The sequence below is a fragment of the Myotis daubentonii genome, chromosome 15 (genome assembly GCF_963259705.1).
Source record: "Myotis daubentonii chromosome 15, mMyoDau2.1, whole genome shotgun sequence".
Lineage (NCBI taxonomy): Eukaryota > Metazoa > Chordata > Mammalia > Chiroptera > Vespertilionidae > Myotis > Myotis daubentonii.
This window is the reverse complement of record NC_081854.1, coordinates 2,144,512-2,172,151: the sequence shown is the minus strand read 5'-3', so window position 1 is coordinate 2,172,151 and position 27,640 is coordinate 2,144,512. Positions and strand designations below refer to the sequence as shown.

The following is a 27,640-nucleotide window of genomic DNA, read 5'->3' as shown; positions in this document are numbered from 1 at the left end:
AAACATGAGTTCGCGTGTCACCTATGACACACGTGTCATACGTTCGCCATCACTGTCCTAGAGTGAGGTCACCTTGACTTTCATGTCAACTCCTTTGTTCTCCGTCATTGCCATTGGCTTAGACCAGTGATGGCGAACCTATGACACGCGTGTCAGAGGTGACACACGAACTCATTTTTTTGGTTGATTTTTCTTTGTTAAATGGCATTTAAATATATAAAATAAATATCAAAAATATAAGTCTTTGTTTTGCTATGGTTGCAAAGATCAAAAAATTTCTATCTGTGACACGGCACCAGAGTTAAGTTAGGGTTTTTCAAAATGCTGACACGCCGAGCTCAAAAGGTTCGCCATCACTGGCTTAGACTGCACTCAGTATGGTGGCAGGTGCAGTAACGACACTCTCAGGGTGCTGGTGGGAATGTCAGTCATGACATTCAGGAGGGGAAATGGTCATAAACTTGCTTCATATGGGTTATTAACCCAGAAACATGTCTGCTTATATGCGCAGAGCACAGGTGAGAGCTTGCTCACAGAAGCGTCATTCACGTTATAAAAAAATCTAGAAAACCTCTCCTAGTCCTGGCCGGTGTGGCCTCGTGTCAGAGCGTCCGCCTGTGCACTGAAGGGTCGTGGGTTTGATTCCAAGTCAAGGGCAGGTACCTGGGTTGCAGGTTTGAGCCCTTGTCCCGATTGGGGCACATGTGGGAGGCAACCAATCAATGTGTCTCTCTCACGTTGGTGTTTTTTTTTCCTCTCTCTCTCTCCCCTCTCCCTTCCACTCTCTCTAAAAGATCAATGGGAAAAATGTCCTCAGGTGAGGATTAACAAAAACCAACCAACCAAACAAAAAAGCCATCTACCAGTCAACTGTAGCATTAAGAAACTGGAATAGTGCCCTAGCCGGTTTGGCTCAGTGGATAGAGCCTTGGCCTTAGGACTAAAAGGTCTGGGCTTGATTCTGGTCAAGGGCATGTACCTCAGTTGCAGGCTCAATTCTGGCCCTGGATGGGGCACATTTGGGAGGCAACCAATTGATGTATCTCTCTCACATTGATGTTTCTCTCTCTGTCTCTCCCCCGCCCTTCCACTCCCTCTAAAAATCAATGGAAAAATATCCTCGGGTGAGGATTAACAAAACAAACAAAAAAGAGATTGGAATAGTAGCAGTGGACTACTATCCAGCAATGCAAACGGGCCAAATGCAGCCACATGGATGAGTCTTAGAAAAAAAGTGCCAACCGCCCTAACCGGTGTGGCTCAGCGGATAGAGCCTCGGCCCGCAGACTCAAGGGTCCCAGGTTCGATTCCGGTCAAGGGCATGTACCTTGGTTGCGGGCACATTCCCAGTAGGGGGCGTGCAAGAGGCAGATGTTTGATTGATGTTTCTCTCTCATCAATGTTTCTAACTCTATCCCTCTCCCCTCCTCTCTGTAAAAAAATCAATAAAATATATTTTTTTAAAAAGAAAAAAAAAAAGAGTGCCAACCAAAGCAGGCCATTTGCTAAAATGAACCCTCCCACATCAAGCTGTATCGCTCAGAATGCGCATCTAAGTTGAACGATTATATATGTCCTTCTCATTTTATTTTTTAAAATAAAAATATACTATTAAAATAAACTTTACCTGATTCTTATTACCTTTTTAATGTGTTCGTAAGAAATTTTTTGTTAAAATATTCTTTTTAAAATGCACGTTTCCATTACAGTTGACATTTAATATTGTGTTAGCTTCGTGCATACAGCACAGAGGGTAGACAGTTACATCCCTTACAAGTGCTCGCCTGGAAGTCTGGTACCCACGCGGCACCACCGGTAGTCACTCCAGTGTGATGGGCTGTGATCCCCATGCTGTGCTTCACATCCCGCCACTGCTTTGTAAGCATCAACTTGTATTTCTTAGTCCTTCCTCCTTTCACTGCGTTCTCTAACCCTCCTCCCCTTGGGCAGCCCTCTGTGTCTATGAGTCTGTTTGTTTTGTTGGTTATATTTTGATGTTTAGATTCCACATGTAAGTGAGACCATGAGGTATTTGTCTTTCTCCATCTGACTTCTTTAGCACAATAACACCTTCCAGGCCCATCCATGTAAGATGCCATTAATTTTATGGCCAAGTCATATTCCATTGTATATATGCACCACGTTTTCTTTTTTATTTTAAATTTATTAATCCTCATCTGAGGATATTTTTTCATGGGTTTTCAGAGAGAGTGGAAGGGAGGGGAAGAGACAGAGAGAGAAACATTGATGTGAGAGACATGTCAATTGGTTACCCCCGACCAGGGCCAGGGCTGAGCTTATGATCGACTATGTGCCCTTGACTGGGATCGAACCTGGAACCATTCAGTCCGTAGAAGGACACGCTATCCACTGAGCTAAACCAACCAGGGCTACATCACTTCTTTTCCCCCCCAAATATATTTTTATTGATTTCAGAGAGGAAGGGAGAGGGAGAGAGAGAGAGAGAGAGAGAGAGAGAGAGAGAGAGAGAGAGAGAAACATCAATGATGAGAGAGAGTTAGTGATCGCTGCCTCCTGCACATCCCACACTGGGTATCGAGTCTGCAACCTGGGCCTGTGCCCTGACCGAGAATCAAACCGTGAGCTTCTGGTTCATAGGTTGACACTCAACAACTGAGCCATGTCACTGGGCTGCACCACATCTTTATCCCATCGTCTATCAGTGGGCTCTTGGGTTGGTTCCATATCTTGGCTATCTATATATATAAAAGCCTAAGTGACCCTTAAGATCGGTAGACTGAACGACCAGTTGACCAGTTGCTATGACGCACACTGACCACCAGGGGGCAGATGTTCAACACAGGAGCTTCCCCCTGGTGGTTAGTATGCTCTCACAGCCAACCTCCCGTGCTTCCTCCCCCTGGTCTGGACGGCCGAGGGACCCCACCCGTGCATGAATTCACACACCGGGCCTCTACTGTAAATAATAGACTGAAGCTACTTTCGACGGCTGAGATTTAACTCTCTAATCTCCTCATTCTTCCCCAGGAATCACCGATTTCTTGTTTTTGAAGATTTCCACCTCCCCTCCCGCCTCCCTGGAGGAGTCTGAGCTCACAGTCCTGGGACACCATGGCCGAAGCTTTTTTTTCTGACATTTGCTTGCTGTCGTACCTAAAGGAGCTGAGGAAGAATGAGTTCTGGAAATTTAAGGAGCTCCTCAAGCAAGAACCCAAACAATCTGACCTCAGGCCGATCCCGTGGCCAGAGCTGAAGAGGGCTTCCAAAGATGACCTGGCCAACTTGCTATGCAGGCACTACCCGGGCAAACAGGCCTGGGAAGTCGCCCTGAGGCTGTTTCCTCAGGTCAATCGGAGAGACCTCTGGGCCAAGGGCAAGGATGAGATCAGAAGTAAGTGTGGCCCTGGCCAGTGTGGCTCAGTGGATAGAGCGTCAGCCTGCGGACTGAAGGGTCCCGGGTTCGATTCTGGTCAAGGGCACATGCCCGGGTTGCAGGCTTGATCCCCAATAGGGGATTGTGTAGGAGGCAGCCAATCAATGATTCTCTCTCATCATTGATGTTTCTCTGTCTCTCTCCCTCTCCCTTCCTCTCTGAAATAAAAAAAAAATAAATAAAAAGAAGTAAGTGTGCGGTGCAGGGGTGGGACTCGGGGAGGGGGTGTATTGGCAACTCACAACAACAAAGGTGGGTCTGTGGGAGCTTGCATTAACAAAGGTGATAACGTCCTCGAATAATGGTCACCCCTCCTTCCATTGAGAATGTGATGGGTTGAGGGGAGACTTGGCGGTGGTAGAAAAATGACAAGGCATCTCCACTCATACGCGGGCCAGTGATGGCCGGCCAGTGGCTAGTGCCTGAGACAGACTGTTTCTCAGTGGTGTTCCCATTTTTCAGTCCCAATTCGAGTCCATGCTGTCCCAGGAGATGGCCTTGGACTTAGAGTCTGCGAGGTGGAATTCCATATGACAGTTGTCCATCCTTTGACCGGACCTGCACAAGGAGTCAGGTGAAATCCAATAGTAGGAAATAGTTGCAGAGAGCTTACGTTCCCGGTATATAGGAAGCACTTTTGTTTTTTTAAATCCTTGCCAGAGGATATGTTTAATGAATTTTTTAGAGAGAGGAAGGGAGAGAGAGAGAAACATTAATATGAGAGAGAAACACTTATTAACTGCCTCCTGCATGACCCTACTGAGCCACACTGGCCAGGCTTACAATTGTTTTTTTAAAAATTAAATTTATTGGGGTGGTATTGGTTAATAACATTATGTAAGTTTCAGGTTATAATTCTATAATACAACATCTGTATATTGGGTTGTATGTTCATCTCCCAACTTTAAAATCTTTAAAAATATTTTTTTTATTGATTTCAGAGAGGGAGAGGGAAAGGGAAAGGGAGAGGGAAAAGGAGAGAGAGGTAGAAATGTCAATGATGAGAGAGAATCATTGATCGGCTGCCTCCTGCATGTCCCCTACTGGGGATCGAGCCCAAAACCTGGGTATATGCCCTGACTGGGAATCCAACTGTGACCTCCTGGTTCATAGGTCAGTGCTCAACCACTGAGCCACATGGCTGGACTATTTGACCCCTTTTACCCTCTTCAAACTTACCCCACTCTCTTTCCCCTCCGGAAACCACCACACTGTTGTCTGTGTCTGTGAGTTTGTTGCTTTCTGTTTTATGCTCCACATGTGAGTGAAACCATAGGGTTCTTGTCCTTTTCTGTCTGACTTATTTCATTTAGCTTAATACTCTCAAGATCCACCCGTATTGTTGCAAATGGCAATATTTCACTTTTAAAAAATTCCTGAAAGTGTAGCATTAGAACTTTCATTACAATTATCTTTGGGATCACAACTTAATATTTTACCTTTGCTAATGTGTAATTGTATATGGGTTATATTTGTTTCGGGTGTGCAATATAGTGATTTTACATTTTTATACCCTATAATATGATCACCCAACTAATTCTAGTAACTATCTGTCACTGGGTAAACTTATCACATATTATTGACTATATTCCCCTCCCCCTTTGCACCCATCCACCCTTCCCCCCTCCTTTCTGGTAACAATTCCTTTGGTCTCTGTTTCTATGAATCTGTTCTCAGTTCCTTTGTGTGTTTGTTTTGTATACGACCCAGCAATTCCACTTTTGGGTGTCTATCCAAAGGAAACAAAACCACTAATTTGAAAAGATGTATGTCACCCCTATGTCCATTGCACCATTATGTACAATAGCCAAGCTATAGAAGCAACCCAAGTGCCCACAGATAGACAAATGCATAAAGATGTGGTGCATATATACATACAATGGGATATTACTTGGCCATAAAAATAAAATCTCGCCATTTACGACAATATGGATGGATCTAGAAGGTATTATACTTAGTGAAATAGGTCAGACAAAGAAAACACATACCATATGGTTTCACTTATATTTTGTCATTTTTCATGGCTGCGTAGTATTCCCTGTATACTCGTCCCATGCCTTTTTTATCCCATCATTCCTTGTCTTAGCTATTGTGAATGAGCGCATTTTTAAAAAATTTAAATTCTCGATTGTTGAAAGTATTACACATGTCTCCTTTTCCCTTTATTGACCTCTCCCCAGCCACCCCCACTGCCCAGCGCATGCCCTCACCCCCCTACTGTCTGTGTCCATGGGTTATGCTTATATGCATGCATACAAGTCCTTTGGTTGATCTCTCCCCCCCCCCCCCCCCACTGCCTTCCCTCTGAAGTTTGAAGGTCTGTTCGAAGCTTCTCTGTCCCTGGATTTATTTTAGTTCATCAGTTTATGTTGTTCATTATATTCCACAAATGAGTGAGATCATGTGATATTTATCTTTCTCTGACTGGTTTATTTCACTTAGTACAATGCTCTCCAGGTCCATCCGTGCTGTTGCAAATGGTAGGAGTTCCTTCCTTTTTATTGCAGCATAGTATTCCATTGTGTAGATGTACCACAGTGTTTTAATCCATTCCTCTGCTGACAGGCATTTAGGCTGTTTCCAAATCTTAGCTATGGTGAATTGTGCTGCTATGAATGTAGGGGTGCATATGTCCTTTCTGATGGGTGTCTCTGGTTTCTTTGGATACATTCCCAGAAGTGGGATCACTGGGGCAAATGGGAGTTCCAGTTTTTAAATTGCCTTGTATTCTGTCCTCCTGAACTCAGATAAGATCAACCCGTATAAAAGCAACATGAGGAAAAAGTTCTCTGACATATGGCAGAACGAGACGTGCCTGGTGGTGCCGGAGAGCTTCTACGCGGAGTCCACCAAGGCTGAATACGAGAGGCTGAGCCAGGCGTTTGCGGCCGACAAGGCCGGCGAGCACTCGGTCACGGTGGCCCTGGTTGGCGCGGAGGGGACCGGGAAGACCACGCTGCTGAGGAAGGTGATGCTGCAATGGGCCGAGGGCAACCTCTGGAAGGGCCGCTTCACCTTTGTCTTCTTCCTCAACTGCTGCGAGATGAACATCATCGACAAGACCAGCCTGGTGGAGTTCCTCTCCGGGGACTGGCCCGAGTCTTCCGAGCCCATCCACGACGTCTTCTCCCAGCCCGAGAAGATCCTGTTCGTCATAGACGGCTTGGACGACCTGAAAGTCGACGTGGGCCTGGACGGCGACCTGTGCAGCGACTGGGAGCAGCCGCGGCCGGTCCACGTGGTCCTGCGGAGCCTGCTGCAGAGGACGCTGCTGCCCGAGGCCTCCCTGCTGGTCTCCCTGAGCTGGGAGTGGCTCAGGAAGTTCTACCACCTGCTGCGCCACCCGGTGTACGTCTACCTCTGCGGGTTTTCGGGCGACCTCAAGTGGCTCTATTTCTCCCGGTTCTTCCAGGACACGGACCAGGCCGCCCAGGCCTTCAGTGTGGTGAGAGGCCACAAGCCACTGTTCAGCCTGTGCCAGTACCCCCTGGTGTGCTGGCTGGTGTGCGAGTGTCTGAAAAAGCAGCTGCAGAGATGCCAGCCCCTGGGGGTGAACTTCCAAACCACCACATGCATCTACTCCTCCTTCCTCACCAGCGTGTTCCAGCCGGAGCGCATGGGCTGGGCGCCGGGCCACTGCCACAACTGCCTCAAGTGTCTGTGCGCCTTGGCGGCCGAGGGCACGTGGGCCGGCCGGTTCGCCTTCCAGCCCTCGGACCTGGAGGAGAACAGCGTGTCGGAGGCCGACGCCCTGGCCTGGGTGAGAATGCGGCTCCTGCGCCAGAACGGGAGCCTCTGGGTCTTCCCGCACCAGTACTTGCAGGAGTCGTGCACCGCCCTGTGGTACCTGCTCAGGCTCCCCGGGGAGCCGCAGCACCCCCGCATCGGCAGCGCCACGCAGCTGGTCACGGCCGTCATGACCGAGGCCCCCTTCTACCTGAAGCACACAGCGCTCTTTCTGTTCGGCTTCGCCACGGAGCGGGTGGCCGGCCTGCTGGAGGCGGCCTGGGGCCTCGGGCTGGACGCGGGCCTGCGGGAGGAGATCACGCAGTGCCTGCGGGGCCTGAGCCAGCAGGTGGCCCGCAGCGAGCTGCAGATCAACTTCCAGAACCTGTTCAGCTGCGTGTTCGAGACGCAGGACCCCGGCTTCACCACGCAGCTGATGAGCATGTTCCAGGACATGGAAGTGTACATCAGCAAGCCCGACGACCTGATGACCTACGCCTGCTGCCTCCAGCACGCCCTGAACCTGCAGACTCTCCACCTGAGCTTAGAGAACGTGTTCGCGGAAGACTGCAGAGGCCTGTTAGAGTGAGTCCAGGGGCACACGCCCGCCCCACCCCACCCTGCCCGCCCCCACGACATCTGTGGCTCGCTTGCTGGGTATTTTATGGGTCCTTATCCTTTTGCCCTTAAAAACAAACAACACACATGATTTTTTTTTTTTTTTTTTTTTTTTTTTTTTACTAGAGGCCCAGTGCAAGAAATTCATAAGGGTAGGGTCCCTAGGCCTGGCGGTGGGGCCTTCCTTCATTCTGGGCCGCCCCCTGGTGGCCAGTGCATGTCATAGCCAGTGGTCAGTTCCCTGTCTAACTCCCAGAGGGAACAATTTGCATACTAGCCTTTTATTATTATTTTTATTTTATCTTTTTAAATTCTCACCCGAGGACATTTTCCCACTAAATTTAGAGAGAGAGAGAGTGGAAGAGAGAGGGAAAGACTGAGAGAACTCACATTGATTGGTTGCCTCCTGGACTCGCCCTGACGGGGTGTGTGTGTGTATGGGTGCGCACGGGCACGCAGGGGAGAGAGGGAGGAGCCTGAGACGGAGGTACCTGCCCTTGACCGGAATGGAACTCCAGGCTGACGCTTTCCCACTGAGCCACACAGGTTGGGGCAAAACGTGGCTTTTAAAATCAAATTTGCTAGCTGTGACCAGGAGCGGTGACTTCTGAAGGTTTTCCATCTGTAGAGATATGGATAAACGTGTTTTAAAAATTCTTATTTATTTACTGATTTTAGAGAGAGGAAGGGGGAGGGAGGGAGAGAGACACATCGATTTGTTGTTCTACTGATTCATGCATTCATTGGTTGATTCTGTACCTGCCCTGACCAGCTATCGAACACACAACCTTGATGTGTGGGGACGACACTCTAACCAACTGAGCTCCCTGGCCAGGGCCTCTCTGCTGGTTATTAACGTTGTGGCCTGTCAGCAGGTATAGGCCACCAGCTCACACCTCAGCTCTTAAATGCATTCCACCTTTCACATTCGTTTTAATTTTTAAAATTTTAATGGAGGTAAATGGACATGCACTGTTACCTTCGTTTCGGTGGCACAACATCATGATTCAGTATTTATATGTTGTGAAATGACCGCAAGTCTAGTGAACACCCGTCACCATACATAGCTACTGAAGCATTTTCTTGGTCTTGGGACAATGACATGTAAAATCTACTGTCTTATAACTGCAAACACACACTACATTATTATTAACTACAGTCATGCTGCAATTACATCCCCAGGACTTACTTATTGTATACCTGTACGGTCATGTTGTTTTAAAAAAATATATATATTTTTATTGATTTCAGAGAGGAAGGGAGAGGGAGAGAGAGAGATAGAAACATCAATGATGAGAGAGAATCATGGATCAGCTGTCTCCTGCATGCCTCCTACTAGGGATCAAGCCCACAACCCAGGCATGTGCCCTTGACTGGAATAAAACCCAGGATCCTTCAGTCTGCAAGCCAATGCTCTATCCACTGAGCAAAACCAGCTATGGCTTTTTGTTGTTGTTGTTGTTGTTGTTTTGTTTTTTATTTATTTTATTTATTTATTTATTTATTTTTTTATATATTTTATTGATTTTTTTACAGAGAGGAAAGGAGAGAGATAGAGAGTTAGAAACATTGATGAGAGAGAAACGTCGATTAGCTGCCTCCTGCACATCTCCCACTGGGGATGTGCCCGCAACCCAGGTACATGCCCTTGACCGGAATCGAACCTGGGACCTTTCAGTCCGCAGGCCGACGCTCTATCCACTGAGCCAAACCGGTTTCGGCTTGTTTTGTTTTTTAATCCTCACCTGAGGATACGTTCATTGACCTCAGAGAGAGGAAGGGAGACACAGACGGGGAGAAACATTGATATGAGAGAAACATTAATTGATTGCCTCCCATACACTGGCCAGATGTGGAGAAAAGGAAATACTCTTTTCCAGTTCGTGTTTTCATTTTCATTGGCTAAATACTCATATCTGGCCAGTGATCGAACCTGAAACCTGGGTATGTGCCCTAATGGGGAATTGAACCCACAACCTCTTGGTGTATGGGATGATGCTCCAACCAACGGAGCCACCTAGCCAGGGCTGCACGATCATGTTTTTGGATGTGATTCCCCGTTCACTGATGGATCACCCAGCACCAACCTTTGCTCATAAAAATCAAGTATTATCCCTTCAAAGATGAGGAAATGGAGGCAGAATAAGACTGAGTCATTTGCACAGGTCACATAACTCACAAGTGGCTCCAACGGGATTTGATCCCATTGCTGTGGGCCCAGGGTCTGCTCTCTCTGAGCCACGTTGACTCAGTTTACCTGGCTGCACCTCTCTGTATTCAGGCCTGGGTGCCCGTCAGCTTGGAGGGGCTTTGGGAACGGTGTCCTGCCTGTTCTGAGACCGTCCCGAGTTGAATGTCACCATGGGTGTGGCACAGTGTCTGTCTTCCCACAGCAACGACCAGAAACTCTCCTGCTGGCAGGCCCTGTGCTGCGCGTTCACCAACAGTAGGGACTTCCAGATGCTGGATTTGGACGGCTGTGTTTTCAACGAGGCCTCCCAGGCGATCCTCTGGAGGGCGCTGGCTCAGCCCACTTGCAAACTTCAAAAGTTGGTGTAAGTGGGGTGTCACCCTGTTTTTTTTTTCATAGTAGACATCTATTCTCTCCATTCTGGCTTTTGAAAAAGTAAGTATGGTTAGTGTGCAATCTTACCTATATATATAAAAGCCTAAGCGACCATTACCACTGGTCGACCGCTTGCTATGAGGTGCACTGACCACCAGGGGGCAGCTCCTGCGTGGAGCATCTGTCCTCTGGTGGTCAGTGTGTATCATAGCAACCAGTCATTCCCAGTAGTTCTGCAGTTAGGGTCAATTTGCATATTACCCTTTTATTATATAGGATGCTGCAATGAACACAGCGTTGCATATATCTTTTCCAGTTCATGTTTTCATTTTCTTTGGATAAATACTCAGTAGTAGAATTGCTGGGTCATATGGGAGTCCTCTTTTTAATTTTTTGAGGAAACTCCACACTGTTTCCCACAGTGGCTGCACCAGTGATGACAAACCTTTTGAGCTCGTTGTATCAGCATTTTGAAAAACCCTAACTTAACTCTGGTGCCATGTCACATATAGAATTTTTCTGATATTTGCAGCTATAGTAAAACAAAGACATATATATATATATATATATATATATATATATATATATATATATATATTTAAATATATTTTATTGATTTTTTACAGAGAGGAAGGGAGAGAGATAGAGAGTCAGAAACATTGATGAGAGAGAAACATCAATCAGCTGCCTCCTGCACACCCCTTACTGGGGATGTGCCTGCAACCTAGGTACATGCCCTTGACTGGAATCGAACCCGGGACCCTTCAGTCCGCAGGTCGACTATCCACTGAGCCAAACCGGTTTCGGCAACAAAGACTTATATTTTTGATATTTATTTTATATATTTAAATACCATTTAACAAAGAAAAATCAACCAAAAAAATTAGTTCTCGTGTCATAGGTTCACCATCACTGGGCTGCACCAGCCTGCATTTCCACCAGCAGTGCATGAGGATTCCTTTTCCCCACATCCTCGCCAGCACGTGCTTGCGGATTTACTGGTGGTAGCCATTCTGGCAGGTGTGAGGTGAGACCTCATTGTGGTTTTAATTTGCATCTCTTTGATGATTAGTGATGTCCAGTATCTTTTCATATGTCTGTTGGCCATCTGGATGTCCTCTTTGGAGAAATGTATTTTCAGCCTTCTGTCTATTTTTTGATCAGATTGTTTATTATTTTTTTTGTTATCACGTTGTATGAGTTCTTTATATATGTTGGATATTAACCTTTTCTCAAATATATCATTTATGAATGTGATCTCCCACTCAGTAGATGGTCTTTCTGTTTTCTTGCCAGTTTCCTTTGCTGTGCAGCAGCTTTTTAGTTTGATAAACCAATGTCTCCAAAGACAGCTCAGAGAGCATCACTTGATAGGAAAGTCTGAGCAAGAAACAAACTTTTGGCAAACAGGGAGACCGCCAAACGGAGCGTGGCCCTGGCTGGCAGCTCAGTTGGGTGGAGCATCATCCTGTAAACCAAAAGGTTTTGGCTTCAGTTCCCAGTCAGGGCACATACACAGGTTTTAGGTTCAATCCCTAGTAAGAAACATGTGGGTTTTGGGCTCTATTCCCAATCAGGGCACATACCTAGGTTGCAGGTTCAATCCCCAGGCACATATGCAGGTTTTGAATTCAATCTCTGCTCAGGGCACATACGTAGGTTTCGGGTTCAATCCCAAGTCAGGACACATACACATAGGTGGGTTGTGAATTCAATCCCTGGTCAGGGCTTGAGGTTCAGTTCTCAGTCAGGACACACACCCCAAGCCGTGGAGCCTCGGTGCCTGTCCGCTGCCTGAAGACCCCAGGGAAAGAATTTGCAGGTGGAAGTAACCAGGGTTCTTCGAGCAGCGTGGTAGGCCCAGTGGGGCGGGCAGGAAGAGCCGGGAGGAGGTACCTGCTTGGTGCTTGGATTCACCCCCTGGTCCCCCATCTCATCCTTGGCAGGTACAACTTTGCTTCCAATGTGGGAGAGAGCACAGACTTCTTTAAGGCCCTCGTTCACAACCCCCACCTGACCTACCTGAACCTGCATGGCACCAACCTGTCCTCCGAGGAGGTCGCGCTGCTGAGCGAGGCGCTGAGGCACCCCATGTGCAGCATCCAACAGCTGATGTGAGTCTCCGCGTCGGCTGTGGGGAGCGACGTGTTTTTGACGCTCAGAATCTTTGACTTTCCTCACTGCCTCTCAGTACCTGCCCGCGGGCGAGGGCCAGGAGATGGTTTTCTAACGCATTAGGCTTCAGACGGGGTTTTTCTCAACCTCAGAACTACTGACAAATCATCAGCTCATCAGATTGAGCGCCAGGTAATCTTCTGTTGCGGAGGGGGGCGCTATTGAGTGGCTCCCTGGCCTCCACCCACTCATGGCAGCAGCATCCTCCCCCAGGCGCGCGCGCACACACACACACACACACACACACACACACACACACACACACGTCTCCAGATGCGGGGAAACATCTGCGTATGTCAACAGTCATTGTGAGAACCACACACTCCGACTTTTTCCTAATGTCAGTGAAAGGAAACCACAGGCTAATAAGGAGAGCCTGGCTGGTGTGGCTCAGTGGATAGAGTGTCTGCATGAGGACTGAAAGGTCCCAGGTTCGATTCCCATCAAGGGCACACGCCCGGGTTTTGGGCTTGATTCCCAGTAGGGGGCGTGCAGGAGGCAGCCAGTCAATGCTTCTCTCTCATCACGGATGCTTCTCTCTGCCTCTGCCTCTCCCTTTCTCTCTGAAATCAATACAAATATTTTTAAAATATATTTTATTGATTTTTTACAGAGAGGAAGGGAGAGGGACAGAGAGCTAGAAACATCGATGAGAGAAGCATCGATCAGCTGCCTCCTGCACACCCCGCACTGGGGATGTGCCCGCAACCAAGGCACATGCCCTTGACTGGAATCGAACCCGGGACCCTTCAGTCCGCAGGCCGACGCTCTATCCACTGAGCCAAACCGGCCAGGGCAATACAAATATATTTTTTAAAAGGATAATAAGGAGAATGATGGAGTCACATTTTCTGTTAGGAAGTCTGAAATGTGGCCATTGGGTTGGTAGGTGCAAGAATAGAAGCTGGGTGTGGCCCATGCCCGATTAAAAAACATTTTTTTTTTTGCCCTGGCTGGTGTGGTTCGGGAGTTGGACACCCTCGGTGCACCTGGAGGTTGCCAGTCGATTCTGGTCAAGGCACATGCTTGATGCTTCTTTCTCACGTCGGTGTTTCCCTCTCTCCTCTCTCTCTCAAATCTATTGAGAAATCTTTAAAAAAATATATATATTTTTAATTGTTTTATTGCTTAAAGTATTACAAAGAGTATTACATATGTCTCCTTTTTCCCCCGCCCTTAACAATCCCCTGGCCTCCCCTACCCCCCAGCGTCTTATGTCCATTGGTTATGCTTATCTGCATGCATACAAGTCCTTCGGTTGATCTCTTACCCGCCCCCCTCCCCCCCCCCCCCCGCCCCTCAACCCTCCCTGGCCTTCCCACTGTAGTTTGTCAGTCTTTTCGAGGCTGCTCTGCCTCTGTATCTATTTTTGTTCATAAATTTATAATGGTCTTTATTATCCATAAATGAGTGAGATCATGTGGTATTTTTCCTTCATTGACTGGCTTATTTCACTTAGCATAATGCTCTCCAGTTCCATCCATGCTGTTGCAAATGGTAAGAATATATTTAAAGAAAATATTTTTAAAAATTACACTTGACATACAATAACATATTACTTTCAGGTATACAGGCTAGTGATTAGACATTTAGATAGTTTACAAAGGGATCCCCTAGTAAGGCTAGTCCCCACCTGGCACCATACACAGTTATTACAATATTATTTTTTATATATTTTTTATATTTTTATTGATTTCAGAGAGGAAGGGAGAGGGAGAGAGAGAGAGAGAGAGAGAGAGAGAGAGAGAGAGAGAGAGAGAGACATCAATAATGAGAATCATTGGTTGGCTGCCTCCTGCACATCCCCTGCTGGGGATCGAGCCCACAATCCCGGGCATGTGCCCTTGACAGGAATTGAACCTGGGACCCTTCACTCCGCAGGTTGATGCTCTATCCACTGAGCCAAACTGACTAGGGCAATTACTACAATATTATTGACTATATTCCCTGTCGTGTACTTTACATCCTGGTGGTTTTTATACCTGGTAATTTGAACTTCTTAATCCCTTCACCTTTTCCACCCTGCCCCCCAAGACCCCTCCCCTCTGGTGACCCTCTGTCTGTTCTTCTAAATATATATATATATGTAATTATTATTGATTTCAGGAAGGAAAAGAGAGGGAGAGAGAGAGAAACATCAATGATGGGAGAGAATAATTGATTGGCTGCCTCCTACACGCCCCCCACTGGGGAGAGAACCCACAACTCAGGCATGTGCCCTTGACCCTAATAGGGCCAGAACCTTCAGTCCCAGGGCGGGGCTGTATTCACTGGGCCACACCAGCCAGGGCCCTGTGCCTGGCACTTTGTATTTGTACTTCTTGACCCCTTCACCTTTCCCACCCGCTCCCAAGCCCCTCCCCTTTGGTGACCCTGGTCTGTTCTGTTTGTCTCTTTGCCAATGAGCCCTGCACCGCCTTGCTCAACGCCCTGCGCCCGTGTCCCCTCCCCGCTCCGGCAGGCTGGGCAAGTGCGACATCACCGACGAGGCTTGTGAAGACATCGCGGTGCTCCTGGTGAGCAGCCGGAAGCTGAAGCTGGTGTCGCTGATGGAGAACCCGGTGATGGACAGCGGCGCCCTGCTGCTCAGCGAGGCGCTCAAGCACCCTGACTGCGTGCTGGAGTCGCTTCTGTAAGTGTGTCCGGGCGGCGGCCTCACGGACCCCTCAGCCCTCAGGGCAACCCAAGCTGCCCTGGCCGGTGTGGCCCAGAGGATAGAGCCTGGGCCTGACGACTCAAGGGTCCTGGGTTCCATTCCTCTCAAGGGCACATGCCCGGGTTGCGGGCTGGATTCCCGTGTGGGACGTGCAGGAGGCAGCCGATCAGTGATTTTCTCATCATTGATGTTTCTCTCTCTCTCTTTCTCCCTCTCTCTTCCTCTCTGAAATCAATACAAATATATTTTTAGAAAGAAAAGAAAAAAGGGGCCCTTCCCCTCCAGCGCCCGACACCTCGCAGGGCTCTCCCACCCCCACGTTGCTCTCTTCCCTCCCCCTGGGAAGGGGTATCGGGGAGGGGCGGGGGCGAGGCTGTTGCAGCAATGGGGTCGGGGGAGGGAGGTTCCCGCGGGTCTCGTAGGCCCACGGGGCCGGACACTGGGGGGCCTGCGGCAGCGGGTACTCTGGACGTGAGCCGGCTGCGGCAGGCATCTCCCTTGCGCCCGGGGTGGTGTGGAGAAGGGGTTGCACCTCCACTCGCCTCCAGGCACGCCAGGACCGCACCCCCTTCACCCCTACCTGGCTGGGCCAGCGCCTAGGAACCCACTTAGAACTGGTGACTGTTGAATTAAAACAATGCATCGCGAAGGCCCAGTGGGTGCTGACACGATGTGATTTCTGCCCAGGGCTCTGATTGTGAAGTGAAGACATTCAATGAAGCGCGGGTAAATGGGGAGTAACTATGACTCTCTTAAGGTAGCCAAATGCCTCGTCATCTAATTAGTGACGCGCATGAGTGGATGAACGAGATTCCCACTGTCCCTACCTCCTATCCAGCCAAACCACACCCAAGGGAATGGGCTTGGTGGAATCAGTGGGGAAAGCAGACCCTGTTGAACTTGACTCTAGTCTGGCAGGTGAAGAGACATGAGAGGTGCAGAATAAGTGGGAGTCCTGGCGCCCCTCCATCTCTGCGAGGGGGTGGGGTCAGCCAGTGAAATACCACCACTGGGGGGACAGTGCCAGGTGGGGAGTGTGACTGGGGCGGTACACCTGTCACACAGGAAGGCAGGTGTCCGAAGGCGAGCTCAGGACAGAAACCTCTCGCAGCGCAGAAGGGCAAAAGCTCGCTTGATCTTGATTTTCAGTACGAATACGGACCGTGAAAGCGGGGCCTCACGATCCTTCTGACCTTCTGGGTTTTAAGCAGGCGGTGTCAGAAAAGTGACCACAGGAATAGCTGGCTTGTGGCGGCCTAGCATTCCTAGCGACGTTGCTTTCTGATCCTTCGCTGTGGGCTCTTCCCATCATTCCCATCATTCCCATCATTGTGAAGCAGAATTCCTCACGCGTGGGATTGCTCACCCACTAAGAGGGAACTGAGATGGGTTAGATTCAACCTCCTGAGGATGTGTTGTTGCCATGGTAATCCTGCTCAGTAGGAGAGGAACCGCAGGTTCAGTTGGTGGATGTGCTTGGCTGAGGAGCCTATGGGGCGAAGCTACCATCTGTGGGATTATGACTGAAGCTTCTAAATCAGAATCCCACCCAGACAGAACCATAAGGCTGCACCTTGGGCCTCGGTTGCCCTCAGATAGCCGATCCCTGCCAGCGGGCTGTCTCGTCCCCTCTGTGCATCTGGTAGGTCCGGTGCGGAGCGCCCTTGGTCCTGGGAAATGGGGTGCGGCTGGAAAGGGGTCCGCCCCCTCCATTCTTCACGCAGTGCACGTTTGTGCGGAGCCTGGTGCTAAACCATTCGCAATTGACCTGCTTCTGGGTGGGGGGTTCGTAAGTAGCAGAGCAGCTCCCTCGCTGTGATCTATTGAAAGTCAGCCCTCCACACAAGAGTTTGTCTTGCTTCTGGCCTCTTTCCTTGGGGAGGGGGAGGGAAGTGGGGAGGGGACGGTAGCCCGCCACCTACGGTGGGGGCACGCAGCAGCCTAGGGAAGGAAGGGGGACACCGCACCCCTGGAGCCCATGGTGGCATTAGCGACCCTTCCTTCCTTCCTTTTGCGCCCCATCATGGCGACCAGTCGCCTCCTTTCCGGAGCCCCGCCGCAGGGCCTTTTGGCCCCGGGCTGGGACTAGGAAGTGGGGGTGGGTGGTGGTGGACTCGGCCCCTGACCGAGGGGGGCTGAGGGCTGGCTCCTCCCCATTTTTTCCTCCCCCTCTGAGGAGCGTGGTTGACCAGCCCCCCAAAACCGCTGGCGCAGGGCGGCTGCAGGGACAGAAGATTGCCTGGTGGCTCCGGGTCGACCAGATGTCCCGGCACAGTCCTTGTCTCTGGCGGCGGTGGTGGCGGCAGCGGCTGCAGCAGGGACCACAAGAGACGGGGTCGACCAGATGGCCCGGCCCAGACAGTCTCTGGTGGCGGCAGCGGCGGCAGCAGGGACCACAAGGGACGGGGTCGACCAGATGGCCCTGCCCAGACAGTCTCTGGTGGCGGCGGCGGCTGCAGCAGGGACCACAAGAGACGGGGTCGACCAGATGGCCCGGCCCAGACAGTCTCTGGTGGTGGCGGCGGCGGCGGCGGCGGCGGCGGCGGCGGCGGCGGCGGCAGCAGCAGGGACCACAAGAGACGGGGTCGACCAGATGGCCCGGCCCAGACAGTCTCTGGTGGCGGCAGCGGCGGCAGCAGGGACCACAAGGGACGGGGTCGACCAGATGGCCCTGCCCAGACAGTCTCTGGTGGCGGCGGCGGCTGCAGCAGGGACCACAAGGGACGGGGTCGACCAGATGGCCCTGCCCAGACAGTCTCTGGTGGCGGCGGCGGCAGCGGCGGTGGCGGCAGCAGGGGCCACAAGAGACGGGGTCGACCAGATGGCCCGGCCCAGACAGTCTCTGGTGGTGGCGGCGGCGGCGGCGGCGGCGGCAGCAGCAGGGACCACAAGGGACGGGGTCGACCAGATGGCCCTGCCCAGACAGTCTCTGGTGGCGGCGGCGGCAGCGGCGGCGGCAGCAGGGACCACAAGAGACGGGGTCGACCAGATGGCCCGGCCCAAACAGTCTCTGGTGGTGGCGGTAGGGACTGCAAGAGACGGGGTCGACCAGATGGCTCAGCCCAGAGAAGACAAGGGGCTGGCGATTGAAATGAGGGATGTGGGGGGGAGGGGGGAAAGGGGGGTGAGCAGGGGGCGGGTTCAGGGCCGGGGGCGGGGCTGGGTCCGGGGGCGGGGCCAAAGCCCGAAGACCAAATAAAAGTTGACAGAATATTAAAAAAAAAAAAAAAAAGGATTCAGCCCTGGCAGGTGTTGCTCAACTGCTGGAGTGTCTGCCTCTGCACCGAAGGGTCATGGGTTCGATTCCTGGTCCAGGGCACATACCTGGATTGCAGGTTTGATCCCCCACCCAGGTCAGGGCGGGTGTGGCACATGCAGGAGGCAACCAGTGGATGTCTATCTCTCACATCCGTGTTTGTTTCTCTGTCTTTCTCTCTTTCTCTCTCTCTGTGTCCCTCCCATTCTCTAAAAATTATTGGCAAAAATATTCTTGGGTGAGGATTAACAAAAGGAAAAAAAGAAAGGGAAAGAAAAAGGGATTCAGCTTTGGCCAGTGTGGCTCCGTTGAGCGCCCTTACCTGCTTACCAAAAGGTGGCGTGTTAGAGTCCAGATCAGGGCTCCATCCCCAGTAGGGGGCATGCAGGAGGCAGCCCATTGACGTCTATCATCGGTGTTTCTCTCTCCCTCTCCCTTCCTCTCTCTCTTAAAAAAATAAATAAAAACGTATTTTAAAAAAAAACACCAAAAAGGTGTTTATTGGATTCCTTTCAGGTGCAGGGCTTCGCAAGTCCCGTGTTGTGACTTTCCCGCTCGCTGCTCATGTACCAGGAGACCCCTCCCTCTGCTGGGCCTCGGTGGGGAGGGCAGCAGAGTGCAGACTTGGTTTGCCTGTGGGGCCACAGGAAACTTGGTGTTAAATCAGAAAAACGCGGTGCCGCCTGAAGTGGGGGCTGGTGCAGGGGCAGTCATGTCTATGGGAGCAGAGGGGCCTCCAGAAGCAGGCCTTCTATTTGCCTTGGCTTGTGGCTCCATTGGTTGGTTTGTCCCAAAAGGTTGCAGGTTTGATTCCGGTCAGGGCAGGTACCCGGACTGTGTTTCCATCCTCACTCATTCATTGCACATACCGGAAGCAACCGATGAGTGTTTCTCTTTCACATTGACGCCTCTCTCTTTCTCTCTCCTCCTCCCCCACCGCCAAATCAATAAACATATCCTCAGGTGAGGGTAAAAAATACACCCAACTTTTATTTGTGTGTGTGTGCACACATTCAGGTGTGCAGGTGTGTACAGACATATGTGTTGTGCACACACACAGTGGCATTTAAAATAGAGGAGGAATGGAATACTGTTACTGATATGACTTATTTATTTAAAATTAATTTTATTGACTGATAATTACAGAGTAGAAGAGAGGTGAGAGAGAGAGAGAAACATTAATGTAAGAGAGACACATCGATTAGTTGCCTCCCGACAAGGGCCGGGGATCAAGCCTGCAACCGAAGTACGTGCCCTTGACCAGAATTGAACCCAGGACCCTTTAGTCCACAGGTTGATGCTCTATTCACTGAGCCAAACTGGCCAGGGATGAGATGATTTTTTAGACTGAAAGAAATTTAACAGTAAAATAAATTCCAGGGCCCTAGCTGGTGTGGCTCGGTGGATAGAGTGTTGGCCTGCAGACTAAACGGTCCCAGGTTCGACTCCAGTCAAGGGCACATGCTTGGGTTGTGGGCTCGACCCCCAGTGTGGGGCATGCAGGAGGCAGCCCATCAATGGTTCTCTCTCATCATTGATGTTTCTATCTCTCTCTTCCTCTCCCTTCCTTTCTGAAATCAATAAAAATATATTAAAAAAATAAGTTCCAGGGATAATAAACATCAAAACCAAACTATTTAATTAATTTATTGATGAGAGAGAGAGAGAGAGAGAGAGAGAGAGAGAGAGAGAGAGAGAGAGGCATCTGTTTGTTGTCCCACTTGCTGATGCATTCACTGATTGGTTGACTCTTATATGTGCCCTGACCAAGAATTGAACCTGCGACCTTTTGGTGCATGGGACAATGCTCCAACCAATGGAGCACACCAGCCAGGGCAACTGCTACACATTTTAATCCTCTTATGTTTACTCAATTGAGCGCTGGGTACGAGGAATGGTAAAGATCTTGCATGTGCCTTCAGGAAACTGTTACCGCATGCAGCATAAGCAGGCTGACAGTGCGTGTGTGTGTGCGTGTCTCTCTGCAGACTGACATACTGCTGCCTCACCTCTGACGCCTGTGACTACATCGCCCAGGCCCTCGTGCGGAGCACCACTCTGTCCCTTCTTGATCTGGGGTCCAATTTCCTGGAAGACAGTGGAGTGAAGCTTCTCTGTGAAGCATTGGGGCAGCCAAGCTGCAACTTACAGCAGCTGTGGTAGGTCTGGCTACAATTGACTGAAATGTCAGGCGGTTTTTGATGCTGGAGTCCTGTCCTGCAAAGGACACAGGAAGGAGGGAAAGCGTGGGGTCTGCTGGGAAAAAAAACGAGGCTAAGTGTTGACCCCACTTGGTACTTCTAGGAATGCCAGTGGTGTGTTGATGCGCGTGTGTCTTAATTAAAGGGCGCCTGGAATTTTGGGACATGCTCCTCTGTAGTTGGGTCTCGGGGCCCTCTGTGCCCTACACTCGTTGGGTGAATGTGTGAGGGCACTGCCCCTGTCCCCATGAGGATAAGTATATTGCCACCGGAAAGAATTGAGGCACCGAGTGGGAATGATGCACATACAGAAACATTACCGGTGATTTGCCCATGACCAGCGCATGATTGATAACAGTAGGAGACACCTCATGGGAGCATTCATTCCTCCTGTGGGTAGATGAGGAACATGGTAACTGAAACGCTCCATCAGCCCTGTTTCTATAGAAGTCGATCTTATGGAATTTCATGTGCACACATAGGTGTGTGTACATACACCCACATGTGAGTGTGAGGCTGCAAGTAAGTGTATATTTGTGTATATATGGTGGGTTCTCAGTCTCGGCATGGTTGACATCTGGCCCAGATCATTCTTTGTCATGGGAGTGCTGTCCTGTGCTTTGTAGGATGTTTGAACTGAACAGGGATGTTGGTAGCACGCTGTGTCCTAGTGTGGCAACCAAAAACGTCTCCAGGCATTGCCCAATGTCCCCTGGGAGGGGCATGAGCAAAATTCATCTTTGCTTGAGAACCACAGATAAGCATACACACAGAAATACACACATACACATGCATGAATCAGATGTATTACACATAAGTGTGTATGTATGTGTACCTATATATGCATGCCCATAGACACTCACTCATGCAGGTATACATGTCAGACTTATGCACATATGTGTGTATATGTGCGCATGTGTATATAGACACATGTATGTTAGCAGGTGATGAGTACTGTGGAGAAGCATGAGCTTAAATGCAGCGAGGAGACTGGGACATGATACTATGTAAAGTATTCAGGGTAGTCCTCACCAAAAGGTGCCATTCGTGGAGAGATTTGAAGGGCGTGAGGAGTAACCTTGCTAGTATTTGAGCCGAGGGCATTCCCACCAATGAGAACACTAAGAGCAGAGGCCACGGGCAGAGAGGCCATGAGGGCAGGAGAATTGCAGGGAGCCCAGAGTGCTGGGCCGAGGAGATGGAACTGAGAAGTTGTAGGATCTTCATCATCACAACAATCACCACCTCCATCATCACCATCACCACAGTCACCACAAGCATTATCATCACTAGTGACCATTATCATCACTATCACCAACACCATAACCTTCATCATCATCATCTCGAGCATCATCACTATTATCATCACCACTACCACCACCACCACCACCACCATCACCGCCATTATCTTTATCATCATCACCACAACCACCATCACTATCATCACAATCACCATGACCACTGTGACCGTTATCACTATCACCATCACCATAATCTTCCCCACCATCATCATCTCCAGCATCATCACCACTATTATCATCACCATCACCACCATCATCATCTCCATATCACTTCCAGCATCACCATCATCATCATCACAACCTCCACTATCATCACTATTATCATTATCATCATCATCACAATCACCATCACTATCATCACCATCATCACAATCACCATGACCACCATGACCATATCATCACTACTATCATCACTATTATCATCGTCATCACCACCACCACCATCATCACTATCATCATCATCACCATCTCCTGCATCATCACTGTCATCATCATCATCTCGGGAGCGCTCGGGCATTTCATCCTTCATAGCAATAAGTAAGCTGAGGCATTCAAGCCTGGACCTCATGATTGTGTCTGTTTATGTGTGTATCCCCCCCCCCCCCTCAGGTTGGTGGGTTGTTACCTCACTCCTGTTTGCTGTGAGGACCTCTCTACTGTTCTTATTAGCAACGAAAAACTGAAGACTCTGAAACTAGGGGACAATAAAATACAAGATGCTGGTGTCAAACAGTTATGTGGGGCGTTGAAGCATCCTAACTGTAAACTGGAGAATCTTGGGTGAGTGTGTACTGATGGTCTTTGTGGGAAGGCTTCCCTGTTTCAAGAATAGGAACAGCTGGAGGATTCCCAGGACTGAAGGGAAGCAGTTTCAAAAACAAGTGGGTCTGGAACTATCTAAGTAAAGTGCTGTCCTGGGAAACCAGCCATTCCCAATCTTGGCACTGCGTATTGACCTTTGGGACTAGATCGTTCTTTGTTGTGACGGGGAGAGAGGACTGTCCTGTGCACTGTAGAATGTTCGGCTGTGGCCCTGGCTTCTTTCTACCCACCAGTTGCCAGTAGCATCCACAGGTGTGTCAAATGTCTCCTGACATTGCCACGTGTCCCCCAGGGGACACAATGGCCCCAGTTGAGAACCACTGGTCTAGACCATTAAGTCTCCTGCTCAGACGCATGGAACTGGCATTTCATGATAGCGGGCCTTCCAGCCCAGCCAAAGCCGGGTGGTTTCTCTGGTGTGCTTCTCTGTGGCAGGCTGGAGCTCTGTGAGCTCACCACTGCCTGCTGCGAGGACCTGGCCTCGGCTCTCACCGTCTGCAAATCACTGAGGGGCCTGAACCTGGAATGGAACAGCTTGGACCACGATGGGATGGTGGTGCTGTGTGAAGCCTTGGACCACCAGGACTGTGCACTGCAGCTGCTCGGGTGAGTGGACGCTTGTCTTGGTGGTGAGTGATCTCACAGTGACATTCTCCGGGGCAGGTCTGCTGAGCCTCGGTACGATGGACACGGGGGCTGCAGAGCTCTTGGCTGCATCGCAGAGTGTTGAACAACATCCCTGGTGTCTACCTGCACATCGCATGCCCATAGCACCTCTCTCCAGTTGTGATGATAAAAAATGGAAACTTTAGCGGGGCCGGCGTGGCTCAGTGGTTGAGTGTCCACCTATGAACCTAGAGGTCATGGTTCGATTCCTGGTCAGGGCACATGCCTGGGTTGTGGGCTCGATCCCCAGTGCGGGGCGGGGGGACACGTGCAGGAGGCAGCCGATCAATGATTCTCTCTCATCATTGATGTTTCTATATCTTTATCCCTCTTCCTTCCTCTCTGAAATCAATAAAAAATATATTTAAAAAAGATCTAGTCTCTTAACAACTGTGAAGTTCCCATTTTAAAATATATTTATTGTTATTGCTTTCAGAGAGGAAGGGAGATGAAGAGAGAGATAGAAACATCCACGATGAGAGAATCATTGATCAGCTATCTCCTACATGCATCCCACTGGGGATCGAGCCCACATCCCGAGCATGTGCACTGACCAGAATTGAATCTTGGACTCTTCAGTCCACAGGATGATGCTCTATCCACTGAGCCAAACCAGCTAGGGCAAGAGACTAGATATTATTTGTTCTCACCAAGAAAAATTATTATTATATGATGTGATGGAGATTATCATGTTGCAATATACTACAGATATATTGAACCAACCCGTTGCACACCTTAAACTTATGCGATGTTATATGTCAATCACATTTCAACAAAAATGAATTAATATAAAAAAAGACTGGCTATCCCATTCATTCCCTGAAGTTTAAAAAAATGTCTCCAGACATTGGCAGATGTCCCCTCACAGGCAAAATTGCCCCAAGTGAGAAGCACTTTTTTTTGCTAGACACACCATCTTCTACTTATGCTTCCCCCAAAGATGCAATCCCAGCTCAGAGATGGGAGGGGTTCTATAGATAGCTGAGCAGGGTCTTGACTCAGAAGTTTGTTCCTGAATCAAGAGTAGCACATAATATTGTTTTGAACATTGTATCTGCTTTTAGAGTGGACGTAATGGACACCTGTAGAGAAAATACTTGACTCCCTTCCAGATGCTAGGCCGATGGATGAACAAAATGGTTCACTTCACTACTGTTCATATAGCTATTCTACAGGAAAGATGTGTGCTTTCTCTTTAAAAAAATTACTCTTTAAAAATACTTAATTTATTGGGCGGTGGCATTGGTTAATAAAATCATACAGGTTTCAGGCATATAATTCTACACTACTTCATTTTCATATTGTACTAGAGGCCCAGTGCATGGATTCGTGCACCGGTGGGGTCCCTTGGCCTGGCCTGTGCCCTCTCGCAATCTGGGACCCCTTGGGGGGTGTCGGACTGCTAGTTTCGGCCCGATTCCCACAGGCCAGACCGAGGGACCCCACCGGTGCACACATCCATGCACTGGGCCTCTAGTATGTATATAAGATCGTTGGTTAATCTCTTCCCACCCTCCCCACTTCCCTTTGAGATTCATCAGTCTGTTCCATGTTTCCATGCCTGTGCATTGAGTGTCTGCCCCCTGGTGGTCAATGTGCGTTAGAGCTACTGGTCGAACAGTTGAAGGATTGAATGGTCACTTAGGCTTTTATATATATAGACTAGAGGCCCATTGCACGAAGAGATTCGTGCAATAGGCCTTCCCTTCTCCTGGCTGCCGGCATCAGTTTTCCTCCGGCACCTGGGACCCAGGCCTTCATTCCAGCTGGAGCCTTCAGTCTTTGCTCTGCTGCTTTGCCCTTATGTATGCAAATTAACCACCATCTTTGTTGGGTTAATTTGCATACTCTCCTGATTGGCTGGTGAGTGTAGTAGAGGGATGGTTCATTTACATGTTTGTCTATTATTAGGTAAGATTGTGTGTTTACCACCCCAAGTCAAGTCTCCTTCCATCACCATTTATCCCCCCTTTACCCTCATCAACCTCCCCCAACCCCTTTCCCTCTGGCAATGACCACACTGTTGTCTGTGCCCATGAGTCTTTCTCTTCTTTTTTTTTTTCTTCTTTTCTTAATCCCTTCACCCTTCACTCAGCCCCCAACCCACTCCCCTCTGACAGCTGTCAGTCTATTCTATGTATCCATGAGTCTAGCTTCACTTCTCACCTTCCGTGCAAGTCCCCCAGTCGTGTCTAGGGGAGGGTGGCATTGGGGTGCAGAGAGGGCAATTATGTCTATCTCCCCAGGCTGGACAAAGATGCATTTGAGGCGGAAACGCAGTATCTGCTGAAGGGTGTGGAAGAGAGGAACCCCCAGCTGACCATTTGCAGTACACCTTGGAACAGAGATGAGCTGATGCTGAAAGGTGTGATCGTCTGACAGGGAGCACCCTGGCATCATCTCCTTCGGGCACATCCAGTCCTGCACACTGGCCATTAGGGCGGCGGGCGCTGTGAGTTCCTAGCTGCTCCTCCACAGCGTTCTAGCAAAGTCACTGTGGAATGTGAGTCAGTGGGGACCTGCTGTTTGTGCCCAAGACCTCAATCCCCCATCCCTGAAATTCCCACCCCACCTGGTAATGCTTAGAAGAACAAATACATTAAAGGGCTACACACTTTGGAAAGCATGCCTTCACTGTCTCCATGGATGTCTTCGAATGCGGGTTTGGGTTTGAGGGAACCACCATCCTCGGACACCTCTGACGGAGAAGTGATGCTACATGGGTCCGTGGGTTTTAGATTTCATCATTATCGCGACAGCAAACATCCACCCAAACATGACATTTTTAGTTCTCTGGTCTTGTTAGATTTTTTAAAATATGTATTTGTATTGATTTCAGAGAAGAAGAGAGAGGGAGAGAGAGAGAGAAACATCAATGATGAGAGAGAATTGTTGATCGGCTGCCTCCTGCAGGCCCTTTATTGGGGATGGAGCCTGCAACCCGGACATGTGCCCTGACTGGGAATTGAACCATGACCTTCTGGTTCATAGGTCGATGCTCAACCACTGAGCCACTCCGGCTGGGCTCAAATTAGATTTTTAAAAGATTCAATTTATTGGGGTAACATTGGCTAATAACATGATATAACTTTCAGTTGTACAACATTACCATTTGCTATCTGTCCATCCTGTTGTGTGCTCAGCGCCCAGGGTCTAGTTTCCTTCTGTCACCACATATTTGGCTCCCTTTACCAAAGTTGCCCTCCCCACTCTCTTCTTCTGCTGGTGATCACCATTCTGTTACTGTATGTATGAGTTTGTTTTGCTAGTTCCTTTTTGTTTTATATTCCACATATGAGTGCAATAATATTTTTTGTTCTTTTTGATCTGACTTATTTTACTTAGCATAGTACTCTCAAGATCTATCCGTGTTGCCATCAAACACAACATTTTATCTTTGTTTATGTCTGAATAGTATTTCATTGTGTGTGTGTGTGTGTGTGCGCACGCGCACGTGCATAGACAATGCAATTGTATATGCACACATATGCATATAGGGTGGGGCAGAAGTAGGTTTACAGTTGTTTATATGGAAAATATAATTAATAAATAATAATATAAGAATAAACTGTGTTTTGTGTACTCACAACTGTAAACTTACTTTTACCCCACCCTGTATACATATACATATACATATACATATACATATACATATACATATACATATACATATACATACCATGTCATCTTTAGTCACCTGTCAATGGACGCTTAGGTTGTTTCATGTCTTGGCTATTGTAAATAGTGCTGTAATGAACATACGGGTACATATCATTTTTAGGGGTACATATATTTTTAAAAAAACATTTAATTGAATTTATTAGGGTGACGTTGGTTAATAAAATTATATACTAGTTAGTTTCAGGTGGACAGTAATCCATCATCTGTATATGGTATTGTGTGTTCACCAACCCAAGTCAAGTCTCCTTCCATCTCCATTTATTCCCCCTTTACCCTCTCCTACCTCCTCCACCTCCCCCTTCCCTCTGGCAATCACCATACTGTTGTCTAGGATATGAGTTTCTTTTCTTTGCTTAATTCCTTCACTGTTTTCACTCAACCCCCTCACCTCTGACAGTTGTCAGTCTGTCCTCTTTATCTATGAGTCTGTTTCTATTTTGTTCATTAGATTCCACATATAAGTGAAATCTATGGTACTTGTCTTTCTCTGACTGGCTTCTTTCAGTTAGCATAATAATCCCTAGGCTCATCCACGCCTTCACAAAAGGTAAGATTTC

General features: G+C 49.0%; 1 protein-coding gene across 1 annotated transcript; it reads left to right on the top strand.

The window, feature by feature from the left end:
• The first annotated feature begins 3,021 nt into the window (after positions 1-3,021).
• Positions 3,022-25,781, top strand: NLRP9 (NLR family pyrin domain containing 9). Its single transcript, XM_059667333.1, has 9 exons — positions 3,022-3,373; positions 6,163-7,726; positions 10,153-10,314; positions 12,272-12,439; positions 14,962-15,132; positions 20,401-20,571; positions 22,524-22,694; positions 23,172-23,342; positions 25,649-25,781. The coding sequence occupies exons 1-9, from the start codon at positions 3,094-3,096 to the stop codon at positions 25,779-25,781; spliced, it is 2,991 nt and encodes a 996-aa protein (XP_059523316.1). The 5' UTR covers positions 3,022-3,093.
• Positions 25,782-27,640: the final 1,859 nt, after the last annotated feature.